The sequence below is a fragment of the Telopea speciosissima genome, chromosome 3, assembly GCF_018873765.1.
Source record: "Telopea speciosissima isolate NSW1024214 ecotype Mountain lineage chromosome 3, Tspe_v1, whole genome shotgun sequence".
Classification (NCBI taxonomy): domain Eukaryota; kingdom Viridiplantae; phylum Streptophyta; class Magnoliopsida; order Proteales; family Proteaceae; genus Telopea; species Telopea speciosissima.
In genome coordinates this window covers 5,817,985-5,836,394 of record NC_057918.1, presented here as the reverse complement: position 1 = coordinate 5,836,394, position 18,410 = coordinate 5,817,985, and the positions used below count along the sequence as shown (strand labels likewise).

Genomic DNA, 18,410 nt, shown 5'->3' with positions numbered 1-18,410 from the left:
TTGACATAGATAAAGGAAAACTGCCCCCTATAACAAATGGCACGCTTATTATCACGAGACCGAACCTATGCACTCATAACATGGCGAAGTGATGATCAAATTAACTTCAACATAAGGTTTCAAAAAATGTACCCTGCAACATAAGAATGGAGCATTGGGTTTCATCCTCGGTAGTTCGGCAGTGTTGAAAATGGGTTGTTGAGGTTTTGGTCCATATTACTTAGGGTTTGCTTTTGCAGGACCACATTCTTAGCATTATTCATCAAAAAGGATAATGGTGAACACCCACAATATTCAACCCATATAGCTAAACCAATTCATAACCCCCATGTCATGTCTTAACACCTAAGTGCCCTGCTCCCAATTCTACTAAGTTATTGAACTGGACCGGACTAATTCAACCTTTTGCAAATAATAGCTACAGACTGAAAACAACTTGAGCAAAATGGAAAATCTTTGTTGAACCCACATATCAGAGCTTCATTATGGTTTTTCAGTGCCTGTGAACTTTCGGTGATCCCTTATTCACTTTCCATTTGCAGGGACCAAAGGATAATCAAAATTTTCTACTAGGACGTAAAATTTTCATAATGAATCCAACACAGTAGTGTTTCTAATCCTCCGACTATGAGATGTTGGGAGATATTGGGACCACATGAACCGTAGGTCATAGAAGCAAGATGAGCACAATCAGTTTTAGTCACCCTGAATGATCAAGCAGTCCTGCGAAGTTTGCAAAAGAAGCCTGCTATACTTAAAGATGCAAAGAATTATTGAAATGCTACAGAAAGCTTGAACAGAATGATATTTACAAAGCTCATATTTCTGCTTCAACAAGACGAGTGACTAATAAGTAATGCATTACCTAAGTGCAACACAGATATAAGGATCAAATTTAGAGATTGCATAATATAACCTTTTTAATTGCTTCAATTAACCGGTTTCCTGTTCGAACTCATCACCTTCTGACTCCTCTGCATTGTCAGCCTCATCATCATCTACATCATTATCAAAGTCTTCTTTGTCATTATCCACAGTCATTTCCCCAATCACAACCAGGTTGGTATTTGTCTTTCGGATCTCATTACACTGCTAAAGAGAAAAGAAGTTCAAGTGATCCAAAAAAGACAGGACAAGAAGTTGGAATTGTGACAATTGTCCAAGAAAAATGATTCAATGTGTGATATCATAATACTTCAACAATTATATATACAAATCAGAAAGAAGGGAGGGGGAAGGAAATAAGGTTGCAGGAATAGTGATATCGACACACACAAACGCACACTATTAACAAGCAAAAGAGATTATTCTTTTCTGTCACTTCCTGTCACACAATAATATGCCATTTGGATACCCAACTATTTCACCACCAAATACAGAAGAGTCTCCCCCCCCCCCCCCACTTCTTTGTATTTACAAGTTTATGCTTTCCGATACAGTCTTGGCTGGTGGCTGCTGACCTTATCATGTGTTATGCTATTGATTTGTTCAATAATTCATTTTTAATTACTATAATTTCCCTCCCTAAGGACCTGGCAGTGAAGTACGGAACCATCACGTAAGGGAAGCCCACCCCACCATTTGTCCTGCCAGAAACTTGAGTCCCCACCATAACCCGCCACCTACTATTGCAAAATTACAAGCTCTTTCAACCCAGGTTTCTTGTTCCAGAATCATAAAAGTGAACTCCTTGCAAAGACTATTTTCCATATCAGTTCTCATTCTTATAGAGATACATATATAAGGTCTGTTGCACCAACCTCCCTTCTGTCCAATACATCTCAACAATATAGATAGCACACATACTTTCATCTTGCAACACCTTGAAATTGCTTCACACTAAAAGCTCCTCCACTTCTAACCTTCCTAAATTGATAAAACATTCCACATTTCCAGGTCAGCACAATCTTTCCCATCCTACCAGATGTTGTTTTAAAAAACTCACTTTCTCCCCAAAAATAATTAGCGAAAAGAAAAATTAATTTGTTGCATAACATCTTTTGGTGTCCCAATTGTTGCTACTACACATACAACCCTATTTTTCTCTTGTAAGATGCTTAGATGTAAGTTGATAAAATCTAATTAACTGAAAGGGAAGGGAAGAAAGAAAAGAATTTATTCCATTCTCCTAATGCCCAGAGAGTTGGTTTCTAGTTGTCTTATGCAGCAAACACCAGTGCAACAACAGCAGAGAATAATTTTGTTGCAAATTTAAGGCAATAAAATAATACTGTGAAACAAAGACATGCATTGAGGTAGTGAAAAAATAATTAGATACTTATGATTTAACTGATGGAATGGCCCTGGGTTGAATACTTGTAGTTGATCTCAAATAGTTCACTAATTGCCACAATGACGAAGACTATGACATTCAGATCAATATGAGCTTTAACAGAAACGTTTTCCTTCTATTATAATGACATTCTTATTCTTTTCTTCTTCTTCTTCTTCTTTTTTTTTTTTTTTTTTTTTGGGGGGGGGGGGGGGGGGGGGTAGGCCATACCTGGGTAAGTAATGGCTGACTGGATGAGAAAATCAAGCTGCTTCTGAAACTTCGCATGGTTAACTATTCTCTTATCCTAGACGCCTGATGGATCTTAAGTTATAGGGAGCTTGACAACCAAGTGGAAATGAAGTAGTGATATTAGCCCATTAAACGTACAATGCTTCAACTCAACTCAACTAAGTCATTTCACAACTAAATGTGACCCCTACACAGATTCCGTTCTGTAATTCAACTCTATTTAAGTTCCTGTTAGTCGTCAAGCTTGGGGCATTCATATTTTTTTTTCATTACATCTCCCCAAGTAATTTTTTGGTCTTTTTACTCCTCTAGTCTATAACACATTGATACCTCTAGACACTGCCAATGGCTTCCATTGTAAATGCCTATACCACACAAAGCACTCCTTCAACTCATCTTCTATTTGAGCCACTTTTAGATCACCTTGAATCTATTCATTTCCAATTTTACCACTCATGCATCTCAATTACACTTATTTTGTTTATTTGTTGTTTCTTTGTTTCTCAATATAGAATCCACACTAAAGGTTTGGGAAATGAATTTTTAATAGTACTGACTGCCTACCTGACATACTAACCCTCCTCTTTCAAAGAAACTTGGTAATGGCAGTACAAAAAAGCACAGACGGACTTATTTGAACGTACAACTTCATCATTTCTAAGAAATCCCAAAATGGCCTTATTTCAAAATGATTATATGAATATGTTTCATGTTTATATTTACAATCTAGACATTCTTGGTAGCAATTCACTGGTACGTGCAAATCGAACTAGCCTGGGATGGTTTTTTTAACCTATATGGTATTTCTAAATGCCCCCTAAGTGAGTGTCGGGGTGCATTCTGCTTTGGCCATTTATATTGCCTATTGTTTTCCTTTTGCCATTTTTTTTTTTGTCTTTTTGTTTCTTCAATTCATTTCTTTGGTATAATATAGCAATTTGCACCACCCAAACCTGGTAAATTAGGCACCAAGATTGGAAGCCCATCAAATCAAATCCTTTGAAGGGCAGAAGGTAGAGACAACCCACAACAAACTGAACAAAACAATGGATATGAGGTATTGGAAAACCAGCGTTTAAGCAAGTATATGAATTGAACCGAGTGCCTAAGCTAATCGGGAATCTGAAGTTAGGGCAGTCAATAAACATCTAGAACTTTACAGATATTCATAAAAGGATAAAACACAACACACATTGGGCTAACGAGAATTAGGATACAGATGGTTCCGTTCCTTAAATATCATCAGCAGATAGAAAACAGATTTGAGAAATGTGTTCAAAGGAACAGACAGAGGGGAGGGGGGGGGGAATCAGAAAAAAAGGAATGTATAACCTTTTCTTCGAGATCGGCCTCTTCCATGGCGAGGAGAAGTTCGTCGCTTTGCGGGTGGGGCCACTGAGATGGAAGCAGAACCGAGGAGGGGATCATGCTCGTCGACGCTGGATACTGTTTCATGAACGCCGGAAACTGTAACATTCTCTCTCTCTCTCGATCTACTGACTACCGGTACTGTCCTCTGATCTTCGCTCGCTTTCTGCGTTTCAAAATTTTCAAATGCTAAACTATGAAACCGATCAGATCCATCCATTCAGCCCACCTCATACGCACGCTGTGGGCTTGGCCAGGGAACTATCAGAGCCCATCAGCTCTCCAAGCCCAGCGGCCGATAAAAAAAATTGGGACAAAGGACTGTCTCAAGCGTGGCTCCTGCACCCGGACATAGGATGGTGTGAAATGACTGCTCCACCCCAGAATTTTTATCACCTCCAATTCGCTGTCCGCTCCAATTCCCTCTAATTCCTCACATAGGAGCAGAAATGACCACCCTACCCCACCTTGGGCAGTGTGTTCGGGCAAGGGGTAGGGTGATCATTTCCACTCCTACGTGAGGAATTGGAGAGAATTGGAGCGGGCAGCGAATTGGAGGTGATAACGATTCCTCCACTCCATGAAAGGCTAAAATCCCACTCCTATTAATGCTTCCGTGTATGTTCCCATTAACCCTATGCTCCCTGACTAGAAAACAAAAAAATTTCTGGTATTCACTATCCTGTACCCAACCCAAAAAAAACAATCCACTTCGACAATGTGGGAATGTTTTTCCATGTCCTCTGACCGTATGGCTCTCATAATGACATGCTCTCTCCTTCCGGACCATGTGTAAAACTCATAACATGAAAGTCCGTTTGGGTAATTATTTCTGAATGCATCCGATGCTAGACCATGGAAACGAAATATTTCTACCGCTGTTTGACGAATCATCAATAATACCCCCTCTTTGTGTTTCTCTTTCTATTTTGCCCTTAAATGTGGATGGAGCACCGACCACTGAACCCCTTATCCATTTTATGAATAGGTGTACTTCGAAGAGACGGTCAATAAAAACAGATGAGTGTGATAGATTGGATACTGGATGAGGTTAAAGTGTTAAAACTGAACTGCATCAATAGGTCCGGTTCTGGATGGTCGCCATAACATTGTTGAATACATTCACTGCTGAGATGGTTCAACATCCAATATACTCAATATCTTGGCAGAAAATAAAGCAGTGAAAGTGATCATGCACGGAAGCCTGTTAGGTACTACACCTGAAAACAAAGACCTTTAGCAGCATTTCTGTCTTAAAAACTCAATTACTCAACCCTCTTTGCTAAGGACTTGCCTCACAGGGTCACAGGTATGTTAGTCAATGGCCAAAACAGTGCTTAAGATCTTGATGGAAAGAGATTAGATTCCATTTTCAAACCTTGCTAGCAATAATAATATATTTCATCTACATTAGCCATTTCTGTCTCCATCAAATTAAATTAGTCAGAAAATTTTGTATGTATCATTCTCACTACCAATAATCACCACAGGAGCACACACCATCTTTAAAATGATGGAAGCGGTGAATGTCCCTTACAACAATGACACGGTTCACAATCTTATAGATGAACTTGATCGCATTGTGACAGTTGCCACATATCCGAAGGTTCTTTGTAATTCGAATTGGAGTCCCTGGAACTGTATTGATGATGCCAAATGCAATGGCCAGCCTCTCACTGTGTTGGGACAGTGCTACTTCTTTTGCTTCATCTTCAATATCATGAAGCACAAAAATTTGTTGAGGGGACATAACCCAAATGCCTCATTGGAGCAGCCAACTCTTCTAGCAATGCATAAATATTATCTGATTGAGGATGAGACCTGTCACCTACTCCAAATTTGTAGACATGATTGTTAAACTCTATCAAGCTAAATCCCGGAACCTTATTAGTTACTTTCCCAGCCATTATCTCTCTCACCCTCTCAACTTCACTCCATCTTGATTTAGCAGCATAGATGTTGGAAAGTAGAACATGAGAACCAGCATTAGTAGGGTCTAATTTGAAGATTTTATCTGCCACTCTCTCTGCTAAATCCAGATTACCATAAATTCGACAAGCACCTAGCAAAGATCCCCAAATACTTGAATCAGGTTCTATTGGCACATTCTCTATAAGCTTCTCAGCTTCATAGAGTTGCCCAGCACGGCCAAGAAGATCCACTATGCACGCGTAGTGTCTGAGTTCTGGCACAATTCTGAACTCCTTGCTCATCAATTCAAAATACCTCTGCCCTTCTACTAACAAGCCAGAATGGCTGCAAGCAGATAGAAGAGATGTGAAGGTGACGTGATTGGGATTCACACCTGCTTCTACCATATGCTTGAAAAGGCCAATTGCCTCTCTGCTTTGTCCATGAATCCCGTAGCTGGCAATCATTGCACTCCAACAGACAACATCTTTCCCCGTGGTTTGATCAAACAAAGACCGGGCCAAATCCAAGTTCCCACATTTGGCATACATGTCCATCACTGCAGTTGCAACCAAGATATCAGATTGAAAACCTGTCTGGGTGACATAATTGTGAAACCACTGGCCTTTCCTAAGAACTCCTAGATTACCACAAGCCAACAGAACACTCAAGAGACTCACCCGATTGGGTTTCACCATCGAACTTCGCATGAGATCGAAAAACTCCAAGGTCTCACTATTGTAACCATTGTGGGCATACCCAGAAATCATGGAAGTCCAGGAAACCAAGTCTCTTTCACCCATTTTATCAAACACCAAACGGGCAGCTTCAACATCACCGCATTTTGTATACATATCTACCAAAGCTGCATTAATAAAGAGATCGTTACTACAGTCGTAACTAATCAGGTGCTGGTGTATTTGTTTCCCCATCTGCAAATTGGATAATCCGGCACAAGAGTTGAGAGCGAAAGGGAAAGCAAACTTGTCGGGTGTGAGACCGGAAAGCAACAACTTGGCGTACAGTTTCAAGGACTGTAGAAACCGACCTTGGGTAGCAAAACCCCTTATGATGATATTCCATAGGAAGCTACATGGGTTGAGTGTCCGCTCGAATATGAGATTTGCAGAGTCGATGCAGCCGAATGAAACATACAAGTTGGCAGTTTTGGTCGATAATGAAGAATCGTGTTGGAGTCCGTAAACGAGCAACTTGGAATGAACTTGTTTGAGATGCTTTAGTTGGGAGCATCGTTGCAATAGAGATGAAATTTCGACAACAGCGCGATTACTGGTTCTGTTATTGTAGAGGAAGAACTCGGTTCGTTTTGGAGAAGGGTCAATAGAGGCGCAAAAGAGGATACAGCTCGCAATGAGTGGATGGACATGGAGTGATTTGTGGAGGCCAAGGTGGTGGTGGGTTCTCATCCAAACATTGCCAAGGTGGGTGGTTACAGATTACTTATCGTCGCCGGGGAATCAAATTCTGGTAATTGCTTACTGTGCTGCATTCGTTTTGGTAGACTGCAAGTCTGCAAGTCTGCAACACAACTAGAATCACGGATCCATTTTCAAATTTCCTTCCTTTGCTCCTGGGCCATGCCCCAGATGTTCTCTTTTTGAATCAGCCCGTCTAAAAATAAAGTAGGGATGGAGAGCCCAAGCCCAAGCCCAAGCCCAGCCCACTTAAATGATGACCCGAGAATCCAATCAATGGATTTTCTACACTTAAAAAACTTTTGAGTATAAAACAAGAGACAATCAAAAGATGGTGTTAAGTTCTAAATACACTTATAGAGGTGTCATGTACGCCGTCCAAAACAGAGGAAAAAAACAGAATTAAAAGAAAATTCTTGTTGTAACCAAGATTGGTGAAAAATAAGTCGTAACTTAAACTTTTTTTTTTCTCCTTTTACTATAACACATATAACACACATCTTTTTAATGATCGGCAATCCTATCTTTCACATGCATCCTTAAAGAAATGTTCAGTTTTTGAAATGCAATAATAACAAATCACTTTCAAATTGTATTTGAAAGCACATTTTTTCCCCATATTTTAAATAACTTTTAAGAATAAAATAAGGGTTAATCAAACCAATGTTATAAGTTCTCATTTCACCACTTTGGTGACAACAAGATGTATCCTATAAAAATACATACAATTGAATTTGAGGCACAAATTTGACACTAACGATGTATTGAAGCACACTATCAATTCAAAAGGATTCTAACACCTCAACAATGGATAGATTACAACCTATTAACCTGCCATTACAAGGTGTTAGAAGATCCAAATCTTGTACAATTTGATAAATGATCTTTTCCATACAAAGTGCTAACTAAATTACAATTCCATTCTCCCCTTGTACGTGTACAATTCCTAATTGTAATCCTTATCTACTAAAGCTGTAAAATCATATAGATATTTTATGAATAGTGAATAAATGTCTCGGTCACTCTTATCAAGAGAGTTAGACTGAACTTCTCCATTTCTTCATCCTTCTCATTACCTTAGTTTTTCTTACAACGATCTCTTCAAGTTCAATATATTTGAGGACAATTGCCAGTGCAGTTGGCTTGAGGCTAGTGCACTAGTAAACTTATCCCCCAAGAGATTTCAAGTTTGAAACCTCATTTCCTCATTAAGTTTAGGATCCCCCCACCACCCCCACTAAAAAAATTCAACATATTTGATCAGAATTTGCTTAATCGGCATATCATGTGGTAGGTCAAGGTGGTGCAGGAATTGCACCGTGGTGTGTGGACACAAAAGGGGTGTAAACGGATTGGATGTGATCGGAGCCAGATATTCCCTGGCCGAATATAGATACCTCTAAACGGATTTGGATGCGGATCGAATTCGAATTTTCGACCATATGTTTACATCTTTGTCTTGTGTAACCCAAACCTTCCTCCCTTTGACGGATACAATTCACTCTTAATTCATATATCTTAGATCATGATTTTCTGTTCATCATATTCTAGAACTTGTTGAATCTTCAAGAACCTTCAAAATCATTATTTACTTAGTTTTTTATTATTAAATGTTCAAAAAAAATTTCAGACGGATTTTAATTGAAGTATTCGAATTATTTTTTGAATATCTTTAAATGTATACGAATGTTCCTAAACAGATATGAATGCAAATTCGGATTCGGATTATCCATTTACATGCCTTCATAGAATAGGCCAGACTCGGTTCTCGTGGTTGTCAGAGTCGGTCGGTTTAAGAGAGGGGGGGGAGGGTTATTCAGTAATTTGTTACTACGTGCATTACTTCGCTCGCCGAAGCCTATGACATGGTTGGCTGGTTAATGGGGTTTTATTGACTTTCCCGCAGTTTTCTTTGGGAAGAAGAAAAGAAAACTCTTTAGCTTCTACCTGTTCCTCATCTTATAATTCTCTACATAAGGTTAGGAGTAGGAGTGGGTTCAAGGAGAGAAGCCATAAATCGATTACTCATCTTCTTGTGGTAAGGCGATCGAAGCGGCTTTCGGCTTTTACGCATTGGGTTCGTCGAGGCGTTCAGCCCTAGAATTCTCTCTCATAATTCTACTAACTATTTCTTCGATATTCTTACTCTGATCATCTCCATCAGTATATTAGAACAATTGCTCTTCTTTTCCCTTTCTCTTTCGATTTAGGGTTTGGGCCTTTTTCTTCTTTTCGTATTCTTTAATTTCGCTGTTTAAGTTTCTGCGGCTTTACTCGAACGGTCTATCGATTAATCCCTACTTCGGACACTGTCCGTTAACGTTCGTGCAAAATGTCTGATTTAGTGATCAAGGTAACTCTTCCTCTTTTATGCTATTTACTTGATTTCCTGTGCTGGCAGCCTTATTCATAGTTTATATGATCATGACTGGTTTATTCATAGTTTATGTGTTAATTCCTGTCTGTGTTCCATTTTTTTGAGCTTTTATCCTCCCCCCCCCCCCCCCTCTTTTATTGTATGCATTTTCAATCAATGTTTTAGTACTTGTAAGACTGTTGTTTGCTGAAGAAATAGCAAAACGCATACGAATGTAATTTGATATTCCAAAAGTTCATGAAACATGGTGTTTATAGTTGAAAACTATCAATTGGTTCTGATGTAGCATACTTATGTGCATCGGCCACCTTGATACTTGTTTTTTTCTTTCAAGAAACGTCTTCTTGTCTGAATTTCTTCTGCACCACTTTCAGTGGAACTGTAGTTGGATTGTTGGGGGGGGGGGGGGTGGTGTGATGCTCGCGAAGCAGTGGCATGACACCCCCCCCCCCATCGATCATCTTTGTTACCTTACTTTTTCAGCACGAATGACTTACTTTTCTCTTGTAGCACAAATACCTCTTTTTCTGTATCCAAACCTAATTATTTGCTCAAGTGTAAAAAAATTTAATTGTTTTAACTTACTTTTCCCAAAAAGGTTGCTTGGATTCTGTGATTGCCCTTGGGTACTCTGACACAGTTGTATGAATTCGTGAGATGAAAATATCCTTGATGATCATAGCCCATTAATCGATCTTGCACCATATTGAGTGAGGTTAAGTAAATAAGAATATTTATTGTTGGTGGTCGGAATTATTGGGATGAGGATTTGAGCCCTGTATGCTCATTTTAGGTTATTGTTGTATAAAATTATCGTTGCAATCTTACAAATAGTCATATACTGCATGCCTAGGCTATGCCTATCCTTGTCTCCTAGGCAATCTTACAACTCCTTCGGTATCCTAGTCACCTTGACAAAAATGGAATAAAAGAAGAAAAATGCAATTATTCCAGTTTAAAAATGTGAGCATACGTACATCTGCTTGGTGCTGTTCAGAATCCGTATAATCTAATTTGATGGCAACGTTACTGCTATTTTACCTCTGACATACTGGTATCTGTCCAAGGAATGATCCCATTTTGGTTACTTAGTTTGCTTTATAAATTGAGCTCCGAATGATGGTATCTCCATCTTCATGCTGGTGTCATACGGAAAATACTTTAATTTTCTTGAAAATTTTCTATTTCCATCTGGGTGGGAAAAAAATATTTCTGCTTTATTAGATCAGATGCCTTACCTTTGATTGTGTACATTTTTTAATCCGAACATTAATCAGTCAGATAATTAGTCTCCTGTCTGTTCCTTTGGATGTTGCTTCCACTGTAGTGTTACCAGGACACTTGAGAGTTGGATTTGTTTGTGTTGTTTATGGATCATTCCCAATCTCTCTGTCAGTGGTAACTTAACATTCTACAGTTATCTTCTGTTTAGTTATGTGCTTAGGTGGCCTTCTTGTTTGAAAACCAATGGTTAAAGGATTCCAAAAGATGCTTATTCTTTTCCAAGATCTGGTTATTGAATCTCAACCAGATAAAGAATTCACAATGAATCGTACTCTAGTTTGGTTGGAGTAGTGAGTAGTTTTGTATATTAACGTTAAGGACTTCATTTCTCTTGGCGAAAAATCAAGGTTGTTGATGCTATGGTACTTTATTTTTCTTGTCACCGAGTATGGTTATTTTGTGAGGATTGCATTTCATTTAAAGATGTATATGACATAGTTGTCAATGTGTCGCTTAGTGGACTATTTCTTGGATCCAAGGCAACATCAAGCATTGTTGACACTTCATGAGTTTATGTTGATCTATGTTTATTGCTTCGTTTTTTGATGAATATGTTTATATGATGTACTATGACTTGTTTATCATAAGTTAGTAACATTTTACTGGGTGCTGGTCAGAATCCTTGTGTGAGTTGTGATTTGTGAATTTTAGGGATAAGGTAAATATGTTTAATTGGCTCTGTCTTTCTGTGTCATATTGTACTTGTAATGATTACCAACACTGTTTATTTTCTAAATAATAGTAATACTAAGGGGTAGTTACCCATGGTAATTATATAAGGTGATGTTTCGATAAATCTGAACCATCCAATTCTACATTTGTTTTCTAAAAAAATCTAAACTGTCGCTTCCCACTCAGAGATGGTAGAGTGCACAATATGTGTAGGGTACCTGTAAACATGTATGGAGATACACGGATGTGTGCGAATATATAACAGGCTATATATTTGATTGAATTAGATTCTAAAATTTTGCATGTGGCTAATCTAGACCATGTCCTCTCTATCCAACGGTCAGAATGGACATATAAGCTGTCCATGTTGCAGAATAGATGCCTTGTGTCATTTGAAAAAAAAAAAAACATCTTTGTGATAATATTAATAAGTTATCCTGATTGTTGATGTACCTTGTATTTCAATACATTGGTTGAATGATGCCTAGGTCTGTGTAGATATCATGCATCTTAGTTCTTTACTTGGCTGAGCATTGCTTCAGGTGAAGTATGGTGATACACTTAGACGCTTTTCTCTGGATGTCAAAGAAGATGGCTCTGTTGATCTCAACATGGCCCTTTTGAGAGTGAAGATCCTTGGCCTCTTTAAGTTTGCTCCTGATGCTGATCTTAGCCTCACATATATCGATGAAGACAAAGATGTTGTAACGCTTGTCGATGATGATGACCTGCATGATGCCATTAAGCAGTGCCTCAATCCACTGAGAATAAATGTATTGCTGAATAGTCCTAGAGCTGGAAGATATGACACAAGATCTACTGGTAGTTCAACTCCCATGAGATCACCTCGCATCCAGGTTCCTTCATTCTCACACATCAATTCTGGTGTTACTGAAGTCCTCAAATCTCTTCCAGAGCCATTCTGTGATGCACTCTCAAAACTCTCAAATGATTTGGCTGCAAAGGCTGCATCCTCCACTCCAGTACTGACTGAGCTTGTTGAGTGTTTGACTAAATTAGGACTCAACCCCAGTAGTTCAGTTTCCCAGTGTAATGATGGTGCAATTTCAACTATCCTGGGTGGGGCTCCTGAGAACCCAGTTGGCCTCAAAGTGACTGAAGGTCCAGAATCTTCAAAAGAATCAGCACATGTTCAGTATGCTATTACTGCCAATGCAACATCAGCAGATGATAAAAAAGAGTGTGACAGTAGTAATGATAACAGGGGTGTGAGGGTGACCTCATACCCTAAACCTGCTACTTCTGTGGTTGATCTTAACCTGGATCCCAGAGATTCTATAGCACCAATATTTTCTGCTACCAATTTCACTGTTCCTACAGCTTTCAGACTCAATGATATCAGTGTCAATGAAAAGGACATCCAGAAACAGCCATCACAAGCATCAAACACAGCCAAGCTGCCCTTCTCAGCAATTAATGATGGAACCAGTGTCTTAGGTGGATGTAGCAACAAGCAATTTCCCACTGAGTTTGAGTATCCTTCCTTATTACAGGTTGGTTTCAAGCCCCAGAGCAAATGTCCATTCAGTGGGCAGACTGTTGAAGATTCCTCTGGTGTTGTGCCTCCTGGTGGGTACAATCGTTTCCACCCTTCAAAAAGGAGCTACAACCACTCAGATAGCATGGGCAGAGTATTCCACAAGGGAGTTAGGTGCGATGGTTGTGGGGTGCATCCAATAACAGGCCCCCGGTTTAAGTCGAAAGTGTAAGAGTGACGAAGTTGCCATAGTTCTTGTTCTTTTTTGTTAATAAACCTGGAAAGTTAGTGTTATTTATAGTGCTACTGAATTACATTTGGTTTTCACATTGGCAGGAAAGAAAATTATGACCTCTGCAGCATCTGCTACTCAGAAACGGGCAACGAGGCTGAATATATTAGAATGGACCGTCCAATACCATACCGGTCTCACCGGTTGTTTAAAGAGTTATATGATACTGTATGCAGAAACATAAACTATTTATACTTGTTTGTTTTATGTATACTTATCATCTGATTACGTATTTCACTATTCCTCGTTTCAGCGTCATCAGTTTCCAACCCCATTACTACCACCCATGCTGCAAGGTGGTGGAACAAAACCATGGCGACCAAGGCTTGATAGTCGTTTCATTCAAGATGTGAATGTCGTCGATGGAACCATGATGGCCCCAGAAACCCCATTTACTAAGATATGGCGGATGCAGAACAATGGTACTACTGTGTGGCCCTGTGGAACACAACTCGTGTGGATTGGAGGGGACAATTTCTCTCACAAAGATTCTGTGGAGTTCGAGGTGGGACATCAATTTTTTCCCCCTGTTTTAGTTTGTTGTTTCTGTGGATTGCGGTTTTTAATAATCTATTCATATTAATAAATGCATGTTAACCTCTGCAGATTCCAGCGGATGGCTTCCCTGTGGACAAAGAAATAGATATTGCTGTTGATTTTAAGGCTCCTCAGCTCCCCGGTCGTTATTTGTCATATTGGAGGATGGCATCACCCTCAGGCCAAAAGTTTGGGCAGCGAGTGTGGATCATCATCCAGGTTCATGAATCACACCTCTTATTTTCCCTCGTCCTCCCCCCCCCCCCCTTCTCCTCTTTCTGACTTTTGAAAAATTAATTTTTTATGATTCTGTAACTTGTTAGTCTCCCTTCATGCTGTTGCAGGTTGATGGTTCCCTTGAGGACTCCACTGCTAGTAGTTTGCATGGCTTGAACTTGAACTTGCCCCCTGAGAGCAATGGGGCAAAAGGCCCTGAGATTATTGATGTGAATATCGAGCCTGCAGATAGTAGCCATCTAGAGTCTGTCTGCTCTAACATGGGGAAGGAATTGGTAAAGCCTGCCATAGACGAATCCCCAAGAAAAGATCGAGCACTTGAGTTCCCTGTAAATGACAGCTTACTTGTTGGCAGCGGTGTTTCTGTTCCTGTCATTCCAGGAGCACCTGCTTCAGTATCATATCCAATGATTGATCTCTCCGAAGGGCCTTCTGAACCTTCTCCAGTGATGGCTATGGATACATCAGTTGAAGAGACCAACACTAATGTTGTTGAGCAAACCCTCCTGAAGGAGCTTGAAGAGATGGGTTTCAAACAGAGTGACTTGAACAAGGAAATCTTGAGGATGAATGGGTATAACTTGTGGCAGTCTGTTGATGATCTCTGTGATGTTGCAGAGTGGGACCCAATCCTTGGGGAGCTGCAAGAAATGGTAAGATTTACTTTTTTAAGTTTCAACTTAGAAAAGATACAAAGCAGCAGCTGTCTTTAGTCTACATATATTTACATTATGAAAGTGCTGGCATGGATTTATTTGTCACGTGGCATTGTTCTGTTGGTCGTTCTAACTATTAGTTATTTAGAAATTCCCTTGATAGGCTCTGTGGCAAAGTCTATGATCATAACATTATGGAGAGACATGTGCTGCCTGGTTGGAGTAAAAATCAACCATAATTGTATGATGATTTTGACATGTCCAATAATTTGAGCTCCAGCCTTGTGGGAGAAACAACAGTTGGTGCTTGGAACCTTAACAGGGATTCTGCATACTATGCTGCTGCTGCTGTTCCTTTGTGGCTTGGCCCTCCACATGGAACTAAGAGCAGTGCTAGTGAGACTTCACTGTATTGCCCTATCACTTTTTGACCACCCTATACTGTGGGAAATTTTATGACACCCTAGTGTTGCCCAAGGACCACTCTCATCCTTTACCAAGGCAGGTCAAAGAGTGGTGGGCATTAATTTCTCTCCCTGCTTCTGTAAATTATACTCCCCAAGTGATGGCGGGCTTGAAAGGGCTCAAAATTTTTTTTTTGTTTTTTTGTTTTTTTGTTTTTTGACTTTGTCCTGCGAAATCATGTTTTTGGTTGCAGGGATTCTGTGACAGAGAGGCAAATAAGAAGTTGCTGATTAAGAATGGTGGAAGCATCAAGCAAGTTGTCCTTGATCTTATTGCCGGAGAGGGAGCTTAGAAACATCTCCACCTGCCTTATGATGTAGATATTAGTTAGTAGGGTATAGTGAATATCTCCATTGTTCATGTTAAAAACTTGTAATCTGAGTATATATCTTAGGTGTTATAGATACTTTTAACTCTGCAAACTTGAGTAAGTTATATATTTTCAGGACATAATTGATTATCTATTAAGAAGACATGTTTTAGCCTTTTGGGCTTTACAAAGATGTGGAACAGTTGCAGTGACGTTGTTATACTTTAGTTTATGCTTTTGCTGTTTCCTGTTTCTTTCGGCAGGACACTGGTATTGCCATGTTTGAACCTGCTGATGATATACTGAAATGTTATGTCAATATATAACCTACCTGTGTAATGGAATGTATTCCATATTTCTAGGGGCAAGGGTTCTCTTCCTCTGATGCACACCTATGGTACTACATCTTCACCCAGGGTATAAGAATTCAGTAGACCTATTCTTTATGTTTTTGTTGGCTAAGGGCTCATTGGCCTACTACAAACTACCGAGGGGGAATGGGTTTTCGGCGTTGAACCTTGACCTCATGGTGTTGTTGGGTTTGTGGTTGTGGGTGCATGCTCTTCAACAGGCAAAGCCTCCGACCAACCGAGCTAGGTAATGAGTCGTCAATTGCTATCTTTGAGGGTTTTGATATGTATCAATTCCTGAACTGGTTGATACTTGAACTTACACCAAGAACTAAAGTGTGCTTTGAACAAATTATGATGAAATATCGAGGTTGTAAAAACTGGAATTTGCCTCTGATTTGACCGGAATCAGTTAGGATCCGATATTCCGATGGAACCCTAGAAATAACTGTAGGGAGAATTTGAATAGAAATGGCTTGAATCGAGATCAGGCAAGACCGATTCTGATTCAAATAGACCATTTTCCGAGATCCAATTCCATTTTTTGAAAACCCTTGTATATGTAAAAAAGATCTCTACTTAGTGATGTTTCTTGTGCTCTTTTACATGGCACCGCGAAATGATGCTTCTACAGGTATCTAAAAGTTCACTCATGGCTCACTGATTGATTGATTGATGTGGTGAAAAAGAACGGATCACATAATAATATTGAGATCCTCCATTTCGAATTATTTCAGAGGTAGGCGCGATCCCCTTTTTCCCTCTTTATCTTTATCTTATGTGGTGGACGTGCGGTGAAGACCCAGGTAGGCATTATTAGGGCGAGGGCTATGCCGTATTGGCATATCCCATCTCAGATTCTCAGAATGATCGTCGGCTCTTAAGTGATACTTACTTGCCGCTGTAAGTGAGGAAATGAAATCTTTGCAACAGAGAAGTGGAGATAGCTGGTCTAGATAGGTTGTTGCGTGAAGCATGACAAGAGAGGGAAGGCACTTGGCAGTTCCAGCAGCTTTGTATACTTTCGATCCTTCCAAATTGTTGCATGCGTAGCTATACATCTATATGCTATAATAATATATGTGTGTGTGTGTGTGTGACACGGACTATTGTGTGTGTGACACGGACTATATTATAAATTAATGAACTTGCCTTCAATTTATCTTCTTAAATCATAAAAAATCATCAACCAATGATGCATGGATTGGATATGTAAAGAGTGGCCACAGTGAGGCGAACCCACAAGTTTAGTTGTAAATTTTAAATTAACATTGATTATCAATCAGGGTTATCTGATTTATTGATTAGGATTAATGGGTTTTCCTTAGCCACAGTGAATAATTTTGTGTTGCTTTTGTATTTTCTATGCCAAGTGGAGAGGAGGTATATTTCTATGATGCAATACCAGACAACCATATATCTTGTGACCATCAATTAAATGCTTTGGTTGTTCCTACCCATTAGTAGTAATTAATCGTATCTGTTTTGTATCTCTTTAAGTGTAAGGCATTTCATTATATCATATGAAGTTGCAGTTCTCTGGATTTCTCCTATTATCAATTACAACTTCTTAGTTCTTAGTGTTAAAACTATGAATTATAAATTTGGAACATGTCTGTCTCTTGATGAAGACGGATGAGAACTCTGTAATATGGGCAACAATTTCAGTAAAGAACTAAAGAACTTTCGTTTTGTGAGCGTTTCAACCTTTTAGAAAAAGACAAATGGTTAAAAAAAGAAAAAGAAAAGAAGGGCCAAGGAGATGAGAGAGCGTGTTTGACACGAATGCCCAATGAATTCTGGTCGAATCGCACAATTCTTGTGTACTGTACAACCATCTACCTTTCTGAGTTCTGAATCAGTGCAAAAGAAGAGAGAGAGAGAGAGAGAGAGACAAAGAAGAAGAACCGAAGAAGCATCTTCGCATGCTCTAACTCCCAATTAATTCTCAAACACCCAACTGCTTCTGGTCGTCTTCTTGTGTTCTTTGAAGATGAGTGTGACTGTGTGAGTCTGACCTGAACTATCATCGAATAAAGGTGACGTATTTTACTTAGCAAGTTGATTACTAAAATAAAAAAGCAAAGAAAAAGTAAAACAGGTTTTTAAAAAAGAATCTGGAAGACTGGAACAAACAAACGTAGCATCAAATTTCAAATTATCTAAAGCTATCTTGAATTTCTACTCTACTAATGGAGCAATTTGTTGCTGTAGCTTGAACCCTGATATGGAGTAACTACAGTACAGTATTGTACTCAAATACCATCAACAGGCACTGTCTCCAGTCTCCACCATGGGCAGAAACGCAGACGAGCAGAGCATCCGAGGGAGGGATGACAGCTCTCAGTGGGTTCACTTTTAGAATCTAATTGACTTAACCGGGCCCATCTCTCCCATCTCTCTCACTCTCTCTATCCGTCTCTGTTTTCTAATTCCATTTTAAAAATAACGGGTCTCTTGCTTACATGCTCCGAGTAGATTATGGTGGATTGC

General features: G+C 39.4%; 2 protein-coding genes and 1 pseudogene across 5 annotated transcripts; 1 reads left to right on the top strand and 2 right to left on the bottom strand.

The window, feature by feature from the left end:
• Window positions 1-848: 848 nt before the first annotated feature.
• On the bottom strand, window positions 849-18,375 carry LOC122655700. Of its 4 annotated transcripts, none has more exons than XM_043849979.1 (3): window positions 18,305-18,375; window positions 3,857-4,014; window positions 849-1,089 (listed from the first exon to the last, which is right to left on the bottom strand). In XM_043849979.1, the coding sequence occupies exons 1-3, from the start codon at window positions 18,312-18,314 to the stop codon at window positions 934-936; spliced, it is 324 nt and encodes a 107-aa protein (XP_043705914.1). In that variant the 5' UTR covers window positions 18,315-18,375; the 3' UTR covers window positions 849-933. The 4 variants fall into 4 exon arrangements, with proteins under 4 accessions (XP_043705914.1, XP_043705916.1, XP_043705917.1 ...); XM_043849981.1 differs by having other exon boundaries at window positions 18,314-18,371; XM_043849982.1 differs by having other exon boundaries at window positions 3,857-4,005; window positions 18,320-18,369.
• LOC122655696 lies at window positions 5,268-7,282 on the bottom strand (annotated as a pseudogene).
• On the top strand, window positions 9,266-15,672 carry LOC122655701 (protein JOKA2-like). The gene is made up of 7 exons (XM_043849984.1): window positions 9,266-9,592; window positions 12,115-13,298; window positions 13,407-13,530; window positions 13,616-13,867; window positions 13,969-14,118; window positions 14,244-14,789; window positions 15,451-15,672. The coding sequence occupies exons 1-7, from the start codon at window positions 9,572-9,574 to the stop codon at window positions 15,547-15,549; spliced, it is 2,376 nt and encodes a 791-aa protein (XP_043705919.1). The 5' UTR covers window positions 9,266-9,571; the 3' UTR covers window positions 15,550-15,672.
• Window positions 18,376-18,410: the final 35 nt, after the last annotated feature.